Below are 23731 nucleotides of genomic sequence, written 5' to 3' on the forward strand. Positions count from 1 at the left end.
AGGGGCGTCGCCAGACATATTTCACTGGGGCACGTGCCCCACTGTTGATTATGCAGTGCCTCAGTAAAAATTTCACCAATAAAAAAAAAAAAACGCTTCAGAGTTTTAAGTCTACATAACATAAACAGCGCACATACTACTTAGTATGGTAATTGATTGCTACTGTATTCACTCCACTAACAATGAGCACATGGCTAATTAATATGGTAATTTATTCACGTGTGGATCAAGACTTCGTTGAGAGAGAGATAGAGAGAAAGAGAGAGAGAGAGAGAGAGAGAGAGAGAGGATGAGAATCACTGCATGAGGTAGGTAACGTTAGCCAACAACAATTTGTTAATTATATTATTTTGATTTTGATTTGACTCAAACTGTAACTCCTAGATGGATATCAGAAAGTTATTCGCCCGCAGCAGGGAAGAAGCAGCAAGGAATGAGAGGTGTAAGTGAAGTCCTAGCTAGCAAGGCAACATCATTGTCTTAAGTTGATGCTAAGTTAGCTAACGTTATTCCTTGTATCAAGACAAACATATTCATTTGCTGTACGAGCTGTCGGAGGAATTTCCAATGAATATGAAACATAATGTTGGTTATTGTCTGCTGGTTCTGCATCAATGAAGATTTGGAGTAAGCATGTGTGAGATGAGTGCTTCTCAAATGGTTTATCTTCAGGAAGAAAAAAGTTTTTCCATATCATCAAGTCGTGAGCCAAATTTTTAAATCATTCAAGTTTATTTCACAGAAAAATAGCACAGTAGACTCGTCTTGTTAATCGGTGTGACTTTGACTAAAATAATCTTGTTTTGTCACCAGAAAAATGGCTAAAGCTAAAGCATCTGGTTTTGTTTCCAGAAAAAATAGTAAATTTGCTGTATTTGTTTTTAGAAAGATAGCTGAAAATATCAGGTTTTGTTGCCCCATTAAGATTTTTTTTTTAATATATTTCCATGTCTGTCTTGAGTCCTCCTCCAACTTGTTAGTCGGTTTGCCTTTTGCTAAAATACTCACTAATAGTCACTAGAAAAAAGGCTAAAATAATCTGGTTTTGTTGCCACAATTTGATTTTTTTCTCCCTAAACTTTTTTGTTTTCATGCACACATCTGACTGCGACTCACTGAAAATGACACACAATCCACTTTTATGTCACGACCCACCAGTTGGGAACCACTGGTCAACTGTATAACAGTTACTGTAATATTTCCATGTCTGTCCAGAGTGATTGACCACTTTGTAAAAATGAAAACGAGACATTACAGTTTACTTCTCAGAAAATGATTCCCTGAACAGACACACAACAGTTGTTCATTTATTCTACTACTGTGGCTTTATTGTTTTGTGTATATTTTATAGTTTTGTGTATCTGAAATAGGATTAGCCACATTGCCATAAATGGAAATTAAATAATATAAAAGAACCCAGAGATGTAAGGGGGGTTTATTTTTTGTTTTACTTTTGTAGATGTTAAATTTGCAGATGATTACTGCAATATATATTTGAAAAAGATTCATTGCTCTTCCGTTTTGCTTTTACCTGTAGCAGTTTAGAAGTCTGGAGTAAAAAAGTGCACAAGTAGGTCAAATGCATTAGTTAATTTCAGGTGGTTAATCAAAGATCCATACAACATAATCTGATATGATTTCATAATTTAAAGCACTATTTATGAATTTTTTTTATTGAAATAAGTGCTAAAAATGTTTTTGCTTGCGCGCTTTGCACGCTCACATGAATTATTTGTGCCCCAGGTGTGCCCCAGTACAGTATTAGGTCTAGTGACGCCCCTGCTCAAAACTATAAGGTAGTGTATCATATTTTTTCCCGAAAGTAATCATTACGTGGTGAAATTGGGAGAGTTACCATGCAAGCAACCCGAGGGTACCTGGTTCGATCCCCACCTTCTACCAACCTCGTCACGTCCGTTGTGTCTTTGAGCAAGACACTTCACCCTTGCTCATGATGGGTCGTGGTTAGGGCCTTCCATGGCAGCTCCCTCCATCAGTGTGTGAATGTGTGTGTGAATGGGTGAATGTGGAAATAGTGTCAAAGCACTTTGAGTACCTTGAAGGTAGAAAAGCGCGATACAAGTATTAACAATTTACCATTTAGTTATTGGCTTTCACTAAGTCTGATTAGCATTGTTGGTGATGGGGAAGGGATCTTTGGTTTCTAGCGCGACGTCACGACATCACGACTGGCTTCCTCGTTATCCCTCAAAATGACTTGGGAATCTCTGTAAGATTGATACTATTTTAATCATACCTATTTCTTCGCAAACTTTTGAAGTCTTTTGGTATCATAAATCAGTTATATGTGACACTAGTATAAATACAGAGGCAACTTGGTATTTTAAACTCTGGACAAAGGCCAGCTAATAAAGTAACCATCCTGTATGCATTTATTGCGATTTATCAAAACAGTGTCATTTTTATTTTATTTTTATTTTTTATTTTTTGAAATAAAATTAAATGTAAAACTAAATATGCAGTTAGTAATGTTCGGGCTTGATACACTGCCACGGCTATTCATTTGTCAATATGTTTGTTATTACAGTGGTACTGTAGGTTTTAGCTATAGAACTGCACACAGAGCTATAATGCGGATTAGTTGCAAAGTAAAGTTCTACATTAGTGCTAAATTCAATCAAAATATATTGTTTTATCATACCACATTGACTTTGTCAGACAATATCTAATTTAAATGCATTTCTTGCATTGGACCCTATGAAATGTGCAATCTAATTCAGTAGCCAATGAGTTTAGAAAGCATACAGTTGCATTCAAAATTCATGTACAGAAAATTGTATTTTTTTGCTGAATAAAGTTAAATATAAACAACAACAAAAATAAATAGGTTTAACAACTAATATTGCAATCAGTCACTACTTACTGAAAGTGACCATCCAACGGTAATTTAAGTATTAACATTTTTCAAATAAATGTAATTACAATAAGAAAAGAATTGCAAAAAAAGATGCCCAGGCAGCTTCATGTAGCACCCAATGCTGCCACAATATTAAGCAGTTTTTAAATTGTGAGGAACAGTCATGCAAAGCATCGAGAGTTTGATTGATTGAAACTTGTATTAGTAGATTGCACAGTACAGTACATATTCCGTACAATTGACCACTAAATGGTAACACCCGAATAAGTTTTTCAACTTGTTTAAGTCGGGGTCCACGTTAATAAATTCATGGTAAATGGTTTAATGGCCTTAATGGTCTGTACTGCATAAAGATGTTCAAAATATTTTACCTTGTGTTCAAAAATCGTCTGATTCGTTTGGGATAATTCGACAGAGTCAAATTGCATGTACTGTGCTGCTTTCACTGACTTCCATGGACAAGTAGATGGACACAATGATAAATATAAATGATGATTGCCAGTGGTATTTCTACAAAGCTATGAAGGTCAATGAATAACCAATGCTTAAATGCTCATTTAGCATAGTGATGCATTTACTACAACATATATATTTGAAAAAATGTTTACTCCTAATTACTTGATTTTAAGAGGAATTGGATAACAGATAAAATAGATTAAATAAAGCACCTTGGGTCAGTAAAATAACTTTGTTTTTTGGTTATACCTGAAACAAACTGGTTGTAGTCCAGCTTATGCAAACACTAGTATGTAGGCATCAATACAATACAATTGCAGTATAATTCATACGTATAATTCATACGTGCACACAGAGTGTAATCTTTAGGACCACATGACTTACCTCTGAATCCTACCAGAACTCTCACTTCTTTACTAAGGGGAAACACATCACACCAATTAATAAACATTCTTTGGTTGTTGACGATTTATTTGCCTGATGAGACACTGAACAAAACCTTAAACCAGATGTCCCGTATACTGGTTGCAGACCGGAGCCCGGCCAGGTCCTATAGCATTAGGACATGGCAGCATCTTCCTCATCTTCCTTCTGCATTTGATCAATGAGCCGCTGACGCTCAGCAGCCTGCCTCATCTTCATCATCACCACACTTTCATAGTCGCGCTCATTGGATAGAGAGCCCTGTTGAGGAAAAACAAATACAAAGGGTTATCCAGAGAAGTGAATGTGTGAAGATGCAGTGAAGATATGTTTGTTATGAAAATTGTTACGCAATACATTGCATCAATATACTCCGTACTTCATAGAGAGCTCAGTTTAGTGAGCATTAAGTAATGTTGTCCTTTGGCCTATTTAAGTGGGACTGAAACCTCTTTACAAAAAGTGCAGACAAATTTAATAAAATTATTATCCTCGTAAATTTCACTCTGTGTTAGGTAGACAGAATCCCTTCAGAGTGTCATTATCGATTAAATAATAAAATGTACGCTAAATGTTTAAAAAAAAAAAAACTCAGTCAGAAATCTATCAAATCTATTCTGATCGCCTCATCGCCTCAGTGAGACACCTGGAAACATCCAGTGAGATGAACTAAGAAGTACTATAATGCCACTCTGAATGAGCAAAAATCAAAATGCACATTATTTACCTGCTGTGTCTGTAAGTGAAAGGAAGAAAAGGAGTGTGCGACCATGCACGGCATGAAACACGAATGTAACAAGCATGATAACAGAGAAATGTAAATGATTTTAGATCAGTTCATTCCATTGATTTTTTGACACTTATTGTCGGCTGTCACTTGTTGACTTGCGCACAATCATCAGGAGATTCCTGATGATTGAGGGAACCCCTCATGAAACAGTTCTGTAGAGATGAAGTAGTCTTGTGATTTTTCCCACACCTACATATATGTATATATATATACATACATACATACATACAAATATATTTATACATACACACATATACATATACATACATATATATATACATATATATATATACATACACATATATATATATATATACATACATAAATAGACAAATATATATACACTTACATACATACATACATATATATATATATACATAAATATATATTTATATATATACACATTTATACATATATAAATATATATATACATACATATATACATACATACATATATATACATACATATATATACATACATACATATATATACATATATATATACATACATATATATACATACATACATATATATACATACATACATATATACATATATATATACATACATATATATACATACATACATACATACATATATATATATATATATATATATATATACACACACATACATATATATATATATATATATATATACACATACACATACATACATACATATATATATACACATACATACATACATATATATATATATATATATATATATATATATATATATATATATATATGTATATACATACATATACAAACCCCGTTTCCATATGAGTTGGGAAATTGTGTTGGATGTAAATATAAACGGAATACAAAGATTTGCAAATAATTTTCAACCCATATTCAGTTGAATATGCTACAAAGACAACATATTTGATGTTCAAACTAATAAACATTTTTTGTTGTTGCAAATAATCATTAACTTTAGAATTTGATGCCAGCAACACGTGACAAAAAAGTTGGGAAAAGGTGGCAATAAATACTGATAAAGCTGAGGAATGCTCATCAACCGCTTATTTGGAACATCCCACGCCGCCGGTTGAAGTTATAAAAGTTCACAGCCCACAGCCAGATCAACATAATCCTGCTCTCCACCACCAGAACTGAGAAAGTTAGCGTGAAGACGAAGAAGCGGACAACTGAATACAAACCCCGTTTCCATATGAGTTGGGAAATTGTGTTAGATGTAAATATAAACGGAATACAATGATTTGCAAATCATTTTCAAACCATATTCAGTTGAATATGCTATTATCAACATATTTGATAATAATCATTAACTTTAGAATTTGATGCCAGCAACACGTGACAAAGAAGTTGGGAAAGGTGGCAATAAATATGATTAAGTTGAGAAATGCTCATCAAACACTTATTTGGAACATCCCAAAGGTGTGAAGGCTAATTGGGAACAGGTGGGTGTCATGATTGGGTATAAAAGCAGCTTCCATGAAATGTTAAGTAATTCATAAACAAGGATGGGGTGAGGGTCACCAATTTGTAAGCAAATTGTCGAACAGTTTTAGAACAACATTTCTCAACGAGCTGTTGCAAGGAATTTCGAGAGGAGTCAGATGAGGTGGTTTGGGCATCTGGTCAGGATGCCACCCGAACGCCTCCCTAAGGAGGTGTTTAGGGCACGTCCAACCGGTAGGAGGCCACAGGGAAGACCCAAGACACGGGAAGACTATATTCTCCCGGCTGGCCTGGGAACGCCTCTGGATCCCCCGGGAAGAGCTAGACGAAGTGGCTGGGGAGAGGGAAGTCTGGGCTTCCCTGCTTGGGCTGCGGCCCACGAGACCCGACCTCGGATAAGCGGAAGAAGATGGATGGATGGATGGTCTGTAAAATCATCAAAAGGTTCAGAGAATCTGGAGAAATCACTGCACGTAAGCGATGATATTACAGACCTTCGATCCCTCAGGAGGTACTGCATCAAAAACCGACATCAGCGTGTAAAAGATATCACCACATGGGCTCAGGAACACTTCATAAAAGCCCTGTCAGTAATTACAGTTGGTCGCTACATCTGTAAGGGAAAGTTAAAACTCTACTATGCAAAGCGAAAGCCATTTATCAACAACACCCAGGGACTCCACCGGCTTCGCTGGGCCCGAGCTCATCTAAGATGGACTGATGCAAAGTGGAAAAGTGTTCTGTGGTCTGACGAGTCCACATTTCAAATTATATTTGGAAACTGTGGACGTGGTGTCCTCCGGAACAAAGAGGAAAATAACCATCCGGATTGTTATAGCTGCAAAGTTCAAAAGCCAGCATCTGTGATGCTATGGGGGTGTATTAGTTCCCAAGGCATGGGTAACTTACACATCTGTGAAGGCACCATTAATGCTGAATGGTCCATATAGGTTTTAGAGCAACATATGTTGTCATCCAAGCAACGTTATCATGGACGCCCCTGCTTATTTCAGCAAGACAATGCCAAGCCACGTGTTACAACAGCGTGGTTTTGTAGTAAAAGAGTGTGGGTACTTTCCTGGCCCGCCTGCAGTCCAGACCTGTCTCTCATTGAAAATGTGTGGCGCATTATGAAGCGTAAAATACGAGAACAAGACTCGGACTGTTAAACAACTTAAGCTGTACATCAAGCAAGAATGGGAAATAATTCCACTTTCAAAGCTTCAACAATTAGTTTCCTCAGTTCCCAAACGTTTATTGAGTGTTGTTAAAAGAAAAGGTGATGAAACACAGTGGTGAACATGCCCTTCCCCAACTACTTTGGCACGTGTTGCAGCCATGAAATTTTAAGTTAATTATTATTTAAAAAAAAAAAATAAAGTTCATGAGTTTGAAAATCAAATATCTTCCCTTTGTAGTGCATTCAATATGGGTTGAAAAGGATTTGCAAATCATTGTATTCCGTTTATATTTACATCTAACACAATTTCCCAACTCATATGGAAACGGGGTTTGTAAGACAAACAAACTATTAAGCGAGTCAACCTGACCGCAACACCATCAGTCCGCATCAGACAAGCCACAAAGGCTAGTCAAACAACCAAATAATGGTAATTTATCCATGAAAATATGGACAAACTGCATTTCAGTTTGTTTTGTTTCATCCTGACTCAACAAACTAGACCAGGGGTCGGCAACCTTCACCATACAAACAGCCATTCCATCCCGTTTCCCACCAAATAAAACATCCCAGAGCTGCAAACTTTGTTTGATCCCTCAAATGATGATTACGGCACTTATAGTTTCACTACACTTATCAAATAGCATTAATGAAATCAAACACTCGACAGAAAACAACTCACCAAGTTTAGTTGGTTGCTTTTCGCAGCTGTTCCAAAACTACTCTTTTTCGGTCATCGCCAGTTGAGTATTTTTTCGCCAATGCTGTGTATTGGTTCAGGAAATGTCTTTAACATTTTTTTTTTTTTTTTTTGTTTTCCATTTTCTCCCCACATACTAAGCACACACATGAACCAACCTCGCCAACAGTGAAGGCAAATGAATATGTCCATGAAGCATTACATGTTGTATTATCCGTCAATTGCAGCTTAGATAGGCTCCAGCACCCCCATGACCCCGTGAGGGACAAGCAGTAGAAAATGGATGGATGGATTACCGGATGTTGACCACTAAAAAACAATACAATTGCTTGGCAACAAAAGGGTCTGACATACAATTAGATCAACAAAATATTAAAATAACTTTTACTTTTATATTACAAGAGCACAGAACTCAACAAAATAACAACTGCAACATTAAAATAAATAAAATATAATTCATTGAATTTAAATAGCCATTAATTATTGAAATTTTGTGTAAAATGCAAGCCAAAGGGAGCCAGTGTTGAGGCATTAAAGAGCCGCAGGTTGCAGACCCCTGACTAGACAATCGAGCATTACCCTTGGTACACAACCACAACTTACTGTCAACTCTGACTTCCAGTCCGTCACTCAAAAGCGTCCATGGGAAACATGACCAACAATAACAGTTACTATTGTTAAACAACAGAAAAGCATCCCGTTGAAGACACCCACAATAGGTCAGCTCCCCAAGGTAAATATTATTTCATTATTTCATAATATTTCTGCATTGGCAATCAATGGTTGTCATGATCGCATCAGTGGGGGAAAAAAAAAAAGATTTGTTGAGATTTGTCTTATTTTCAGCTTACAAGCAAAGCTAAGGATAAGGAAGTGGGGCTAGTGAGCTAATAGAGACAATGAATAGCCAGGATAGCAGCCAGCCATGAGATGCTTAACGGCATCATTTAGTACATGTTGTTGTGTTCACAGCCTTTTCACACTAGTAAGTTAGAATACAGCCTGTTTTGTTCTGTGCAGGCGTAGCTTTTAGTAGGATGTTAGCGTTAGCTAAACTAAGCTAGCTGCGGGTTCCGAACAACATGCATTATTTGGGGGGGAAAAACAATACCCCTATTTATAGATCAATCAATTGAGCAGATTCAAAATATTTCTTACATTAATGCACAGCGTTTTATTCTACAGTGGCTCATTTCAATTCTGTCAAAATGAGTGTAATGCCCCAATTTTCCTATTTGTTCCAGTGTATACCACTTTTTCCTCCCTCAATCCTTTTTTCATAAATTTGATTATGTGTAAGCCACAGGTTACACATAAGCAATATTTGCAGAGACCTAAATCGTCAAGAGGATTAGTACTACCAAACTTTAGGTTTTACTACTGGGCCACTAATGTTACAATTTTTAAATATTGGCTGCAAGATGAAGCATTTGATCCTCCTCTGTTATGGCTCATAATGGATGCAAATTCAACCAAACCAGTATCTCTTAGGGCTCTGGTTGAGTCTCCCAATCAATCATTAACATTCGCTTTTACAAAAAATCTAATCATAAAAACCTCATTTAGGATTTTGGTTCAGTTTAAGTGCTATTTTGGTTAACGGACTATTTCTAGTCTTGCACCCATCACTGCTAATCATGCTTTCCCTTCCTCTCTTGTCAATATTGCATTTTTAAGATGGTCTAGTCTGGGGATCAATCACATTAAAGATTTATAAATTGACAACTTTTTTGCCTCTTTCCAGCAACGTAGTGATCAATTTTAAATCCCTAATCAACACTTTTTTAGACATCTTCAGATTTGCAGTTTTCTAGATTTACCGACTGACCGTTTTAGATGTGTTTCTGACATCGCTACCAACTTTATAACCAATATTTTCTTTTACGCCCTGAGTCTCTAAATTCAATTAGGTCACTTTGGGAGGATGATTTAAAAGTGACCCTATCTGAAGGGAGCTGGACCAAGATTTTAACTAGAGTTCATAAGCCTTATATTTGTGCTGGACACAGCCTTATTCAATCCAAGCTAATACAAACCCCATTTCCATATGAGTTGGGAAATTGTGTTGGATGTAAATATGAACGGAATACAATGATTTGCAAATCCTTTTTAACCCATATTCAGTTGAATGCACTACAAAGACAAGATATTTGATGTTCAAACTCATAAACTTTTTTTTTTTTGCATATAATAATTTACTTAGAATTTTATGGCTGCAACATGTGCCAAAGTAGTTGGGGAAGGGCATGTTCACCACTGTGTTTCATCACCTTTTCTTTTAAAAACACTCAATAAACGTTTGGGAACTGAGGAAATTTATTGTTGAAGCTTTGAAAGTGGAATTCTTTCCCATTTTTGTTTTATGTAGAACTTCAGTCGTTCAACAGTCCTGGGTCTCCGCTGTCGTATTTTACGCTTCATAATGTGCCACACATTTTCGATGGGAGACAGGTCTGGACTGCAGGCGGGCCAGGAAAGTACCCGCACTCTTTTACTATGAAGCCACGCTGTTGTAACATGTGGTTTGGCATTGTCCTGCTGAAATAAGCTGGGGCGTCCATGATAACGTTGCTTGGATGACAACATATGTTGCTCCAAAACCTATATGTACCTTTCAGCATTAATGATGCCTTCACAGATGTGTAAGTTACTCATGTCTTGGGCACTAATACACCCCCATAGCATCACAGATGCTGGCTTTTGAACTTTGCGGCCATAACAATCCGGATGGTGTTTTTCCTCTTTGCTCCGGAGGACACCCGTCCACAGTTACCAAATATAATTTGAAATGTGGACTCGTCAGACCACAGAACACTTTTCCACTGTGCATCAGTCCATCTTAGATGAGCTCGGGCCCAGCGAAGCCGGCGGCGTTCCTGGGTGCTGTTGATAAATGGGTTTGGCTTTGCATAGTAGAGTTTTAACTTGCACTTACAGATGTAGCGACCAACTGTAGTTACTGACAGTGGTTTTATGAAGTGTTCCTGAGCCCATGTGGTGATATCCTTTACATACTGATGTCGGTTTTTGATGCAGTTCCGCCTGAGGGATCAATTTTCCGTAATATCATCGCTTACGTGCAGTGATTTCTCCAGATTCTCTGAACCTTTTGATGATTTTACAGACTGTAGATGGTAAAATCCCTAAATTCCTTGCAATAGCTTGTTGAGAAATGTTGTTCTAAAACTGTCCGACAATTTGCTTACAAAGTGGTGACCCTCGCTCCATCCTTGTTTGTGAATTACTTAGCATTTCATGGAAGCTGCTTTTAAACCCAATCATGGCACCCACCTGTTCCTAATTAGCCTGCACACCTGTGGGATGTTCCAAATAAGTGTTTGATGAGCATTCCTCAACTTTATGAGTATTTATTGCCATCTTTCCCAACTTCTTTGTCACGTGTTGCTGGCATCAAATTTTAAAATTAATGATTGTTTGCAAAAAAAATTGTTTTTATCAGTTTGAACATCAAATATGTTGTCTTTGTAACATATTCAACTGAATATGGGTTGAAAACGATTTGCAAATCATTTATATTTACATCTAACACAATTTCCCAACTCATATAGAAACGGGGTTTGTACATCATACCTGTTATACCAAGGCACGGCTGGCTAAGATGTATGACGGAATGTCAGTTTTATGTAATTGGTGTCAACGGTCTCCTCCAGCTAACTTAATATACCGTATTTCCTTGAATTGCCGCCGGGGCGCTAATTAATTTAAAACCTCTTCTCACTCCTGCGCTTATCAAAAGCATGCGGTAAAAGTAAGCATGCGCTAAATATTTTAAAACCTCTTCTCACTCCGGCATTTACCAAAGGTATGCAGTAAAATTTGAGTGTGATGTAAGCTTGGACCTTAAATCCTACTTAATAGCTCTTAATCTTATTCCCTTTATGCGATTTCAAATTACCTGTATTGAAATCAGCCTCCCCTATTTTGAAAATGATGACAGGGGAAGTGTCACTCGTGACGTCACGAGTTTGACCAGGCGGTAATACCAAGGATGCGCTAATTTTTTGGGGAAGCGAGTTTGACCCGGCAGTAATTCAAGGCAGGCGCATACTATATGCCCTGCGGCAATTCAAGGAAATACTGTAAATGTTTTAGCTTTGCCCTTCCCTGTGCAGGTATTGGGCTGAAGTTTTTTAATACTATGTATTTGGCGAAAAGCTCGAACCGAATCCTCTAAACGGACTATTTGGGGTAGCCCTCTGTCATCTTCTCTCAGTAAATGCAAAAATAACCTTGTAGGATGAACTACTTTATTGGCTAGAAGACTCATTGTGTTAAAATTGGAGGGCAACAGCGTTTCCTTAAAAAACCTGCTGGTTTAAATATATTTTTATTTCTCAAACTGGAGAAGATTAGGCTGACACTGAATGGCTGTTCTGTGAAGTTTCAGGAAGTGTGGGTTGGTTTTCTAAAATATGTAAAAGAAACTGATCCAAATTTTACCCCAATTGAAAAGTAACTGAAATGTAGATCATTGAGGAGCTTTTTGTCTGCTTTTTGTATTGATGCACCGTGTTATAGATATTCAGGAGTGCAGTTGTCTGTGGCTTAATGTCAATATTTGCCTATACTTATTTGACTGATGCTTTATTTTTTGGTGTGGGCGACTTGTTTGGGGAGAGAAAAAACGTTTGATGTGTGTTGTATCACTGTTGATAGTATATGTCGAACAAACTCCAACAAATGTTAAAAATAATTTTGAAAAAAAAAGAATATATTTAGTTTGAAACAAAGTTCGGTTGACTTACCTCTGAAAGGATGACCGTCTTCTCTTTCTAATGTAAAACTCCAAGGTTTTGCACATACCTACAGTTAGTTTGTCTGTGATGATTCTTCTGTATAAAAACTAACTCAATTGATGATCAAAATACAGGACACGTTCGGCAGCTTGCTCCAATCCTGTCTATTTGACATGTTCATATGGATCAATGCCACCAATTGTACTTATTTTTAAGGTGGCAAGCCTTTGGAACAAGGTTCAGTTTGTTTTGGTACAGTCCCTTCCTTTTTTTCTTTCGTAAGGTCCATTTTTAATGTAGTTTGTTGCACAATACCACTGGTTGAGTACAGCCCCCACAATGCTTTGCAAAATCATGTGCCCTTTTGAGTCCTATTGTTTTTTTACACAATATTTCTTACCTAAAAGTATATTTTTTTATCTTACATGTGGAAATTGTGGTGTTATGAAGAGCCTAGCATGGTAAAAATTTACTTTGATTAATTTCAATGGGCGTGGAAATTAAGATTCGAGATACAGGTGTTTGGAGTTACAAGCTCGGTCGTAGAAAAAATTGAGCTTACAAATTCAGAATCTCACTGTACTGACAAATGTCCCTTGGATTCAATTTAGCAATAAAGCTAACATCCACTGTATGTTTGATTTCACAACTGTTCTGGAAGCTTTAATCGCAGCATCATTACCATGACTGCAGAAAGGGTGAACATCTAAATGGCACCAGGCTGCAGAGCAAGTGTGACAGGGTAATTCTATTGCCGGAGGTCATTATATTTTAAAAATCGGGGCCCGAATTAGCCCTGGCAGTGGCCCGACTTCTTACAGTCAATGCCTGATTGCTTTGCGGGCCTTGGGCTTAGACCTGCATGGCCAAGAGATTCTGCTAGAAGCAGGGGAATCGGCGATGGAGGCCACTGGCTAATGGCTAATCAAGAAGACTGTAACGCAGGCCAGACGCAATATGCACACAATGTGCGTGCGGTCACAGATGCCACACACAGGGCAGCACACACAACATGGCACGCAAAAAAGGACCATACAACGGAAGATGCTTTTAAAAGGATGTAATTACTGTGACTACGTGCATAATTGACTATGTTGTTTTCAATTTCTGAGGCCAAATATCCTCGGAGAAAGCCATTGTTTTACATGATCATATCCAGATAGTCTGTGGGGCCAAGGAAGTGTCTCTTTAACAAGACATTGTACTGCAGGAGAGATCAAGTGAGCCTGTGCATGAAGGTCTGGAGAGAGAGTACAAGTGATCTGAAGAAGAGATGTAGGTTTGGTCAATGCACTCACAGAACTAAGGCATCTGGAAAGCATCAAGGGACTCCAACATCCATGTGCTGAGAAAGAGGGTAAGTGTTGAGGAAAAGGAGAAAGACAGTGAGGGGAAGTTCCTCCCTTCTCCCCTCACCATGCGGCCCCTGGATTGAGGAAAGCTGCTATTATCATTCCAGTAATGTGAGCTCAAGCCCTTGTCTGACACATAACTATGAAATATCACGCAAACGCCATTAGATAAAATAAATCTTTCTTGCATCCTCAAATTAAACAGGACACAAGATAGAATACAAGCAAGCTGGTGGAAATGCTCCGTCCCGTTTAGCAGTGGTAGTTCAATTTTACCACGCCTTCTAATGGTCAGGATTGTGAGGTGCAAGTCAGAAGACGTTGCAAGCTACAGTATATACTTTGGTTGTTTACTAGGCCGTGTGACACATTTCTTGTAATGAGGCATGTTTCCTTGCCCAATGTGCAAATTAACAATGAGCTTGTTTAGCTAGTGCATCACCCTGTAAACTCAATGTTTGCTGTGTGCATATATTACATACATCCGCATGTAGTAATAATGCCGGACCACAGCGTGAGTAGGAGATCACAAAACACAAACAAGGTAACCCTGTGCAAAGTCAAGTGAGGTGGGTACAAGGCCACCGCAGAAAGCAGAATGGTAGTAAAATGCAAAAGCACACATAGAAACCAGCTAAGGATTAGCCCTGTGACATCAGCACTTGGCAAGGCCTCAAAACAGCACACCCCGGGCTGACCCAAGGCCAGTAATGAAATCATGAAACCCTCCAATACTATGAATCAGAGTGTGCAAACACAAACACGCAGTCTGACACTACCTCTCAGACACAGCAGGAGGCAGCTCACAGTGCAGGTGGCCAGTCTGCTCCCTCGGCACAAGTTTTTCAGATAAACTGCACATTACTAAATTGTGTATGTGTTATGTGTGAATATATACTCGTGTGAGTGCCACTTAGTGAACAACGCCGTAATTGGGCTGAGAAAACAAAACAGCAGAATACTTAGGCAACAAAAAGTATGGAAAATATGTAAAATATCTTAAACTACAGGGATTTAAGTCCTTCTAGTTGTACTAAACTACTGTAGTGGGTGATATTCCAACAAAAAGCTGTAACAGTATCTAAATGTATCCAAAAATTAATTAAACATACTGTGTGTCTCTAAAATCTAGTTCTGCAATGTCCAAAGTAGGGCCTGCGGGCCACATTTGGTCCGCTGAGTAATTTTGTTTGACCGCCAAACGAAGGTTTCCCAACTTTAATATATATTCATACTGATCTCTTTCAAGCTAACAATCAGTAATGGCCAGTTGGCAACGCTAACTAATTCACATCTTTCGAATGTGACGATTGATTATTAACTTATATATGTCATGACAGGGTTTTTGAAGTTTACTGCGGGGTCGTTCTCCCAGGAATGCAGACGGACTACTCCAGACAAGGTGTGCATGTAAAAACATGATTTAATTCTCAAAACTCAAAGTAGTTAAAAAAACGGAGCACAAGGCGAAAGCAGAACGTGCTGATCACACTTGGAGCTAAAGCTAACACTTAGCATAGACTATGAACAAGGAACCTACGTTGACAGGTTGCATGTAGCAAACACTTAGCATAAACTCAAAACAAGACATGAACCTACGTGACTGTTGCATACAGCAAGCAATGACGCCAGGCCAAGTGACCGGCAAATGCAGGCTTAAATAATGCCTCTGATTCGTGCTTTGATTGATTGATTGATACTTTTATTAGTAAATTGCACAGTTCAGTACATATTTCGTACAACTGACCACTAAATGGTAACACCGGAATAAGTTTTTCAACTTGTTTAAGTCGGGGTCCACGTTAATCAATTCATGGTACAAATATATACTATCAGCATAATACAGTCATCACACAGGTTAATCATCATAGTATAAACATTGAATTATTTACATTATTTACAATCCGGGGGGTGGGATGAGGAGCTTTGGTTGATATCAGTACTTCAGTCATCAACAATTGCATCAACAGAGAAAAAGGACATTGAAACAGTGTAGGTCTTACAGTAGGATATGTACAGCCAGCAGAGAACATAGTGAGTTCAGATAGCATAAGAGCTAGTAAATACATTAGAAGTACATTTGATTATTTACATTGGGTTATTTATAGTCCAGGGAGATGGGATGTAAATGGAGGAGGGTATTGGTAAAGGGTTGAAGTTGCAGAGAGGTGTTGTTTTGGAGCGGTTTTGAAGGAATTTAGAGATGCACTTACTTTTACACCTGTTGGGAGTGCATTCCACATTGATGTGGCATAGAAAGAGAATGAGTTAAGACCTTTGTTGGATCGGAATCTGGGTTTAACGTGGTTTGTGGAGCTCCCCCTGGTGTTGTGGTTATGGCGGTCATTTACGTTATGGAAGTAGTTTGACATGTACTTCGGTATCAGGGAGGTGAAGCGGATTTTATAGACGAGGCTCAGTGGAAGTTGTTTTACTCTGTCCTCCACCCTGAGCCAGACCACTTTGGAGCTCTCGTAGGAGGTGAGCGGGCGAACACTAATCAAAGACAGGTGAATATAATGAGAAACCATGGCAACCAAAACAAACTCAGAAGTGCACAAAAAGGAACTAAAGGAGTCCAAAACTAACAGAAAACACAAAAATTGATCCGGACCACGGATCATTACAATATATGGCTAAACTTCTCACTCATTGTGCTACTGTATGCTTAAAATTGCTGTCTGAAACCTACGGCCCATTGACACATTCTCCATAAGAGACCAAAAGCTTGCGCACCCCTGGTGTAATTCAACAGAAAAGTAAAAATGTGATCAGATTTTATAACTGTTTTTCCCCGAAATGGGAAAAAATTGGAAAACTATTCTAAACGTTGTCGCTGCACAAGCATTTCGGCAACACTTTTAATTAGCACAAGTCTATAAAAAAAAAAAAAGGATATTTTTTAAATGATTCACGGCAGCATCATTAAAAGCATGTTAAGACAAGTTAGGGCAATGTTTTTGGTTTTTTTTTGACAGTTTATCTTTAACATTAGTATTTTTTTCTGATTGTATACATGTTCAAATGTTACCATTGTCCATACGGTTCATAGAGGTTTTGTGATTATTACTTTTTCCATGATTCTTGATACAAAATATGTTTTCAAATCAAAACAAATGGCAGGTCAAACAGTGTCCCCAAACGGATTGGGTTTGAACAATTCTTAAGTCTTTTAATCCTGGAAAACAACAGACTTGATGTAAAGAAGACAATTAATGTATTATGAGCAAGGCGTCAAACATAAAGGGCCATGTGCATAGTTTTTCCTAATGGATCATCTCAAATTAAATTAAGTGGAAAAAGACTTTGTAGTCAAGCACTCTAGATAAATGATAAAAAAATAGTTGTATCCTAATCCTGCATCCAGAGAGGTAGTCATGTTTTATTTGGCAATAGATTACTCATTAGATACTTGAGGCTCAATATTCACTGAGCCAAGAACACATTTCACAGGCATAGTTGCCAAGAGAAAAAACGGCTGACTAAAATGACAAAGAGAAACTTATTTGCCTAATACATTTGGGTGAATTTAATCAAGGAATTTATGTTGGATCCGCTTTGGACTGGACTCTCGCGACTGTGTTGGATCCATTATGGATTGAACATTCACAGTATCATGTTAGACCCGCTCGACATCCATTGCTTTCCTCCTCTCCAAGGTTCTCATAGTCATCATTGTCACCGACGTCCCACTGGGTCATTATTGTCACCGATGTCCCACTGGGTGTGAGTTTTCCTTGCCCTTATGTGGGCCTACCGAGGATGTCGTAGTGGTTTGTGCAGCCCTTTGAGACACTAGTGATTTAGGGCTATATAAGTAAACATTGATTGATTGATTGATTGATTGATTGATTGATTATCTAGTGGCGTGTGTGTTTGTTTTCTACAACTGTCCCACTGTGCTATGGATTGAATAACATACAGGAGGTGAAACTTTAGAGACTTTGCACATATAAAACGCAGTTAAATTAAACAGGTATAGGCAATGGTAATGCATATGCAACATTACTCATTCCGAAACTCGGCAGACATAAAACACCAAAGGTCTGGTCAATTACAGTGTTTTTGTTAGTAAAGAACAAACTACATAGAGATTAAGACTTAAAACTACGTCCTGCATTTAACCATTTACATGCACATCTGAGAACATCTGGTTTCTGAGTAGAATTCCAGCAACACAAGTGCCTTTGATAGGGCAGCAAAAGACAGTCATATTCTGCAGACAAGGTCTCAGTAAATACAAACTGCAGGTCAGTTATAGGAAGGAAGTTGTACAAAGCAGATGTTTTAAATGTGTGATGCACAATGTATAGTGACATACTTGGAATCAAGAGACATCTTATTAGTCATGTCTAAATAATCCCGTCACAGCTGTAACAAAAAATGTCCAGAAGGCAAGAGCAACCTAGCACTGGTAATTAATGTTGCGTGTGGACGGCCAGTTTTGTAACGATGAGAACAGTAAAGGGCGACGCATACATGCAGACCTGTATGCATGCCGTCACAGTATTGAACAGAAGGGAAGGCTTTGGAAAGAGCTGTTTGGAAACTGTTAAAGCAAAGGAAATAAACAGTAAAAGGAGAAATGGCAGCAGAGGCCTGAACTCCTGGTGCCCTAGCATTTCTCTGTATGATGGATGGGCTCAAGGATCCCAGAATAGCAAGTTGTAAGGGTTTGGCTTCTTTAATATCCAACAATACATTGCTACAAAAGCAAAATTATGTCTTTCACATCCTAGCCTTGTGGGAAAAGCTCTCTGATTGCAACAGATTTCCTACTAACGCAATCGCAGCCGTGAGACTGGCAATAATGCACTCTCAACCTTGGAGATGTGAAAAAGAGGTCAGGCGTTATATGCAAAGGAAAGAAAAGATGGAATGAAATGTCCAAATAAACAAACAAGTAGTGACTGTTTATTCTGTAATGCCAAACATGGCTTCTCACGCGGTTTAATGTGCAGAAAAAGTAGCGGAATGCATTCACACCGCATGCGGTTTAGTTGAAATCTCTGCTGTTAGTCTAAATATCATGATTTAATGATTACTAATGATTTCATGCCAAGTGATACAACTGGACATCTCAGCCTATAATGACGTTCCACAGTTACTGCAAAAATGTAGTGACCCACACAATAATGCACAGTACATGAAATGCACAATAAGGGTCCATTTCTGACATGTATAATGAATTTTGTACTTTATTTAGTATGATTTAAAATCTCAATCAGATATACAGTCTGGATGAATGTGGCAAAAGCTAAAATTATTTCATTAGGACCTCTTGTTGAAAGGTCAAAATAGACAGGAAAAACTGTCCAGGCATTTACTCTATGGTGGAAAATTAACATCGAACCAAAAAGTATCGAGCCAATATGAGAAATCAATGTATAATATTACACCTATAAAACTAATAACTTGAAAAAAAAAAGCTCAGATGACCGATTAAAATAAAATAAAATTGAAAAACTATCCAATGATTACTTGTACTGTGCTGCAGGTGGGTTATGGTGAGCAGATTTAGCACTCCCTTTGTTCTACGTGCATGCTGTAAACCTTTGGTAAAAACTTTCCCCGAGCTCATACCGCAAACAACCATGGTGTCAATTGTGTTGGCCTTTACAATTTCAGTAAAAGACTTCTCGCATGCGGTTTAAATCAAATGTTCGGCAAACATTGAGGACAGAGAAAAAACATTAAGTTTCAACACATCAAACCTTATCAGCCACCTAAAACACCAGCATTGTTACGATTGTATTTTAATAGCTGGGTTTCCCACACATTGATTTATTTGTGGCGGCCCGCCACGAAATAATTATGGCCGCCACAAAAAGATTTTTCGGCTTTTGACTCGCTCGACCGCTCATAAAAGCAATGGGACTCTTGTCTGTGAATGGAGCTTGTAGTTACAACTCCGGTGCAGTAGGTGGCGCTATGCATTGTAACACCGCCAATTGCACTTAATTCAACTGGTGGGTCAGAAGAAGAAGACAACAAAGTAAAGGAATAACGGACCGACCGAATCTTGGCAAACAAGTTCAAAAGTGGTCCGAACCTGTGCAGTGTGCAGCACCGACTCGGATTTTCTTAATTTTTATTTTCGGGACCGGGGCAGACGCACGCAGTAACAGTCACCTGTTACTAGGGCTGGGCGATAAAACAATAACAATATATATCGCGATAGATATGTGATCAATATCAATAGAAAATGGGTCGATAGAACGTTCGATAATTTCACTGAGTTCTGTTAGAAAAAAATAGAAAGAAAGGCCGGTATTCTGGGGGGTGTAAGCAGTGGAAGGGCTTTGACCTCTTGACCTATCACGGCCGAGCCTGAATCGCAAGGCAATCTGGAAAATGCTAACAGGAAAAAAAAAATTAAAAAAGCAACAAAGGCTAGCTGACGACGAGGAGTGATACAAACAGGGGCGTCACTAGACCTAATACTGTACTGGGGCACACATGGGGCACAAATAATTCATGTGAGCGTGCAAAGCACGCAAGCAAAAACATTTTTAGCACTTATTTATCATAAAAATACATAAATAGTGCTTTAAACTATGAAATCATATCAGACTATGTTGTATGGATCTTTGATTAACCACCTGAAATTAACTAATGCATTTGACTTACTCGTGCACTTTTTTACTCCAGACTTCTAAATTGCTACTGGTAAAAGCAAAAAGGAAGAGCAATGAATCTTTTTGAAATATATATCGCAGTAATCATCTGCAAATTTAACATCTACAAAAGTAAAACAAAAAATAAAGCACCTCTACATCTCTGGGTACTTTTATATTATTTAATTTCCATTTATGGCAATGTGGCTAATCCCTATTTCAGATACACAAAACTATAAAATATACACAAAACAATAACGCCACAGTAGTAGAATAAATGAACAACTGTTGAGTGTCTGTTCAGGGAATAATTTTCTGAGAGGTAAACTAACGTCTCGTTTTCATTTTTGCAAAGTGGTCAATCACTCTGGACAGACATGGAAATATTACAGTAACTGTTATACAGTTGACCAGTGGTTCCCAACTGGTGGGTCGCGACATAAAAGTGGATTGTGTGTCATTTTCAGAGTCGCAGTCAGATGTTTGCATGAAAAAAAAAAAGTTTAGGGAGAAAAAAATCTAATTGTGGAAACAAAACCAGATATTTTTAGCCATTTTTCTAGTGACTATTAGTGAGTATTTTAGCAAAAGGCAAACCGACTAACAAGTTGGAGGAGGACTCAGGACAGACATGGAAATATATTTTTTTTAAATCTAAATGGGGCAACAAAACCCGATATTTTCAGCCATCTTTCTGAAAACAAATACAGAAATATTACTATTTTTTTCTGGAAACAAAACCAGATGCTTTAGCTGTAGCCATTTTTCTGGCGACAAAACAAGATTATTTTAGTCAAAGTCACACTGATTAACAAGACAAGTCTACTGTGCTATTTTTCTGTGAAATAAACTTGAATGATTGTCCCTCTGCTCTGCTGATTTCTGCAGTCGTTCGTTGATTTCATAAACGTAACCCATCATAGTTTGTTTGTACATAGCACAAAGCAAAAAGAAAACTTTATATGCAGTGTTATTTCATTTTTTTATTTTTATTTTATTTGATTTTATACTTTAATTTTTTTGTCCTGTCCAGCTTCTCAGACAAATCATATAGTTGATGTAGATGCCCATATCGGCTGTTCACATTTACTTTACAGAAGAGAAGTGTAGGATACTTCTCTTGTTGCCGTATTTAAATTTGACTTTATTAAATTTATTTATATTATCATTTTGTGCAGCCGGGCTGGAGCAGCAATGGATAGAAAGAGGAAAAAAAGGAAGACAGAGAGGGACATTTTCGGGATCAGAGGGGGATTAGACAGTGCCATTTTAAATTTCAAAATAATTTTGTGGCTCCCATTGTTTTCTTGAATTTGTGAAACGGGTCAAAATGGCTCTTTGAGTGGTAAAGGTTGCCGACCCCTGTCGTAGACAAATTAAAATAAAGTCATTTTGCTTTACAACTGGACGAAGCTACTGACAGCAATAAAGACTGCCTGTTCATCGCATACGTCCGCTTTGTGAATGGCAAATCACTGTGCGAGGATTTACTGTTTTGCAAATAAATAACAAAAAGAGCCACTGCTGATGAGCTGTCCAAGATAATGGACAGTTTCCTCAAAGAACACGACCTTAAATGGGAAAACTGTGTGGGCTTTTGCTCTGATGGCGCACAGACCATGGCAGGGTCAAGAAACGGGCAGCAGGCTCTAATAAAGAGGGTTGCGCCAAATGCGCATTGGACACACGGCGTCATTCACCGGGAAGCACTCGAGTCAAGGCAGCTCAGCCCCGAACTCAATGAGGTGGCTCTTTTAATTTATTTATTATTGAACTTGACGCAAGTTATTTGATTTATTATTGAACTTGATGCAAGTTATAACACTTTTGTTTGATTTATTATTGAACTTGATGCAAGTTATAACACTTCTGTTTTATTTATTATTGAACTTGACGCAAGTTATTTTATTTATTATTAAACTTGATGCAAGTTATACCACAGCTGCACAGTTATTTTATTTATTACTGAACTTGATATTATTTTATGTTATTGAGTTTGAGTGTATACAACTTGATGTTACTTGATATTCAATAAATTTGAAAATGTTAAGCTTGGCATTAGCGATCTGTAGGGGCCATGGGGGCAGGTGGGGCTTGAAAACTCCCCCTTGTCCAAGGTGGGGGATGACAAAAAAAGTTTGAGAACCACTGGATTATGCATTTATTTAATGTCATTATTTGCACATCGACCAGTATTTTCATTTATTTGACTGTTTTTCATAATGCTGACCTCGTTCTAAAGATCAGAGGTTATATTTAAAATAAAAGTATTTAAATTCAGCCTTTTTTCTCCTGGTCTTTATTTAGAATAGTTTTTTTTTTTTTTTTAAATAATTATCGATATCGACTGATATGAAACACTTATATCGGGATACATTTTTTAGTCATAACAGCCAACCAGCTGTTAAAATGTTCTCCAGGTTAATGTTTTAGCCATTAAAGGCCCTTCATTTCAATTCAAGATTTCAACTGTGATCGGGCTCAATTAATAAATATATTTCAGTGAATAACTAATTGTTCATATCTGTAAATAAATATGTACATAAAGTGTTGTAATTATATTCCAACTCCGCGTTCTTCTTGATCATCGCCGCCGCCGCTACATTTTTGGTTGTATATATGCTTATACTTGGAATCCTGGTTTATTATGTTTGTTGAACGTTTGACATTAATTTGATATCAAATTTGTATAGACTCAAATCATAGCGATCGCCAGTGGCCAAAAGAAATTAAGTTACAATTTTATCCGTTTTAACAGAAGGCACCCAATATAAAACTATTGGATAAAAGGTATACTGGGTGAATACATATCTAATAGTGCTAATGGGAAATGTTATCAAAATCTGATCATGCGATATAACCTTTTTTTTTAATCCAGAATTATTGAGGCATCTTCTGTAATTTTAACTACGTCAAAAAGTCATTTCTGCATGTACTTGCTAGAGTAATCTATACGAATGTGCTACATTATCTAAGATTTTAAAAAGTTCTAATACTTTCTACATAAAATCTACTAGTTTAGAAAAATGCATTGGGTTGTGATAAATAAGACGGATGCAGAGTTTTGTGTTGTCCATTGCAGATTTTGTCTTTAAGGGGTCATAATATGCAAAACCCACTTTTCTTAACTGTTGGCACCTACTTTTA

The 23731-nt window shown here is 37.6% G+C and overlaps 1 protein-coding gene across 7 annotated transcripts in view; it reads right to left on the reverse strand.

Moving 5' to 3' along the window:
- The window catches only part of dnajc17 (DnaJ (Hsp40) homolog, subfamily C, member 17), a 94317-nt gene that overhangs the window by 14440 nt on the left and 56146 nt on the right, over positions 1-23731 (reverse strand). For 3 of the 7 annotated variants that reach the window (XR_009806144.1, XR_009806139.1, XR_009806142.1), the window contains exons 11-12: positions 3834-4018; positions 3719-3745 (exon numbers count right to left, since the gene is read on the reverse strand). Coding sequence is in view for 1 of the 7 variants with exons in the window: in XM_061895401.1 (XP_061751385.1) it covers positions 3893-4018 (126 nt within the window). In the remaining 6 variants the exon portion in view is untranslated. Of the gene's footprint in view, positions 1-3718; positions 3751-3784; positions 4019-23731 lie in introns of those variants that run through there. The other 4 variants (XR_009806143.1, XR_009806140.1, XR_009806141.1 and 1 more) reach the window with 2 other exon arrangements.

Source organism: Nerophis ophidion, linkage group LG03, assembly GCF_033978795.1.
Source record: "Nerophis ophidion isolate RoL-2023_Sa linkage group LG03, RoL_Noph_v1.0, whole genome shotgun sequence".
NCBI lineage: Eukaryota > Metazoa > Chordata > Actinopteri > Syngnathiformes > Syngnathidae > Nerophis > Nerophis ophidion.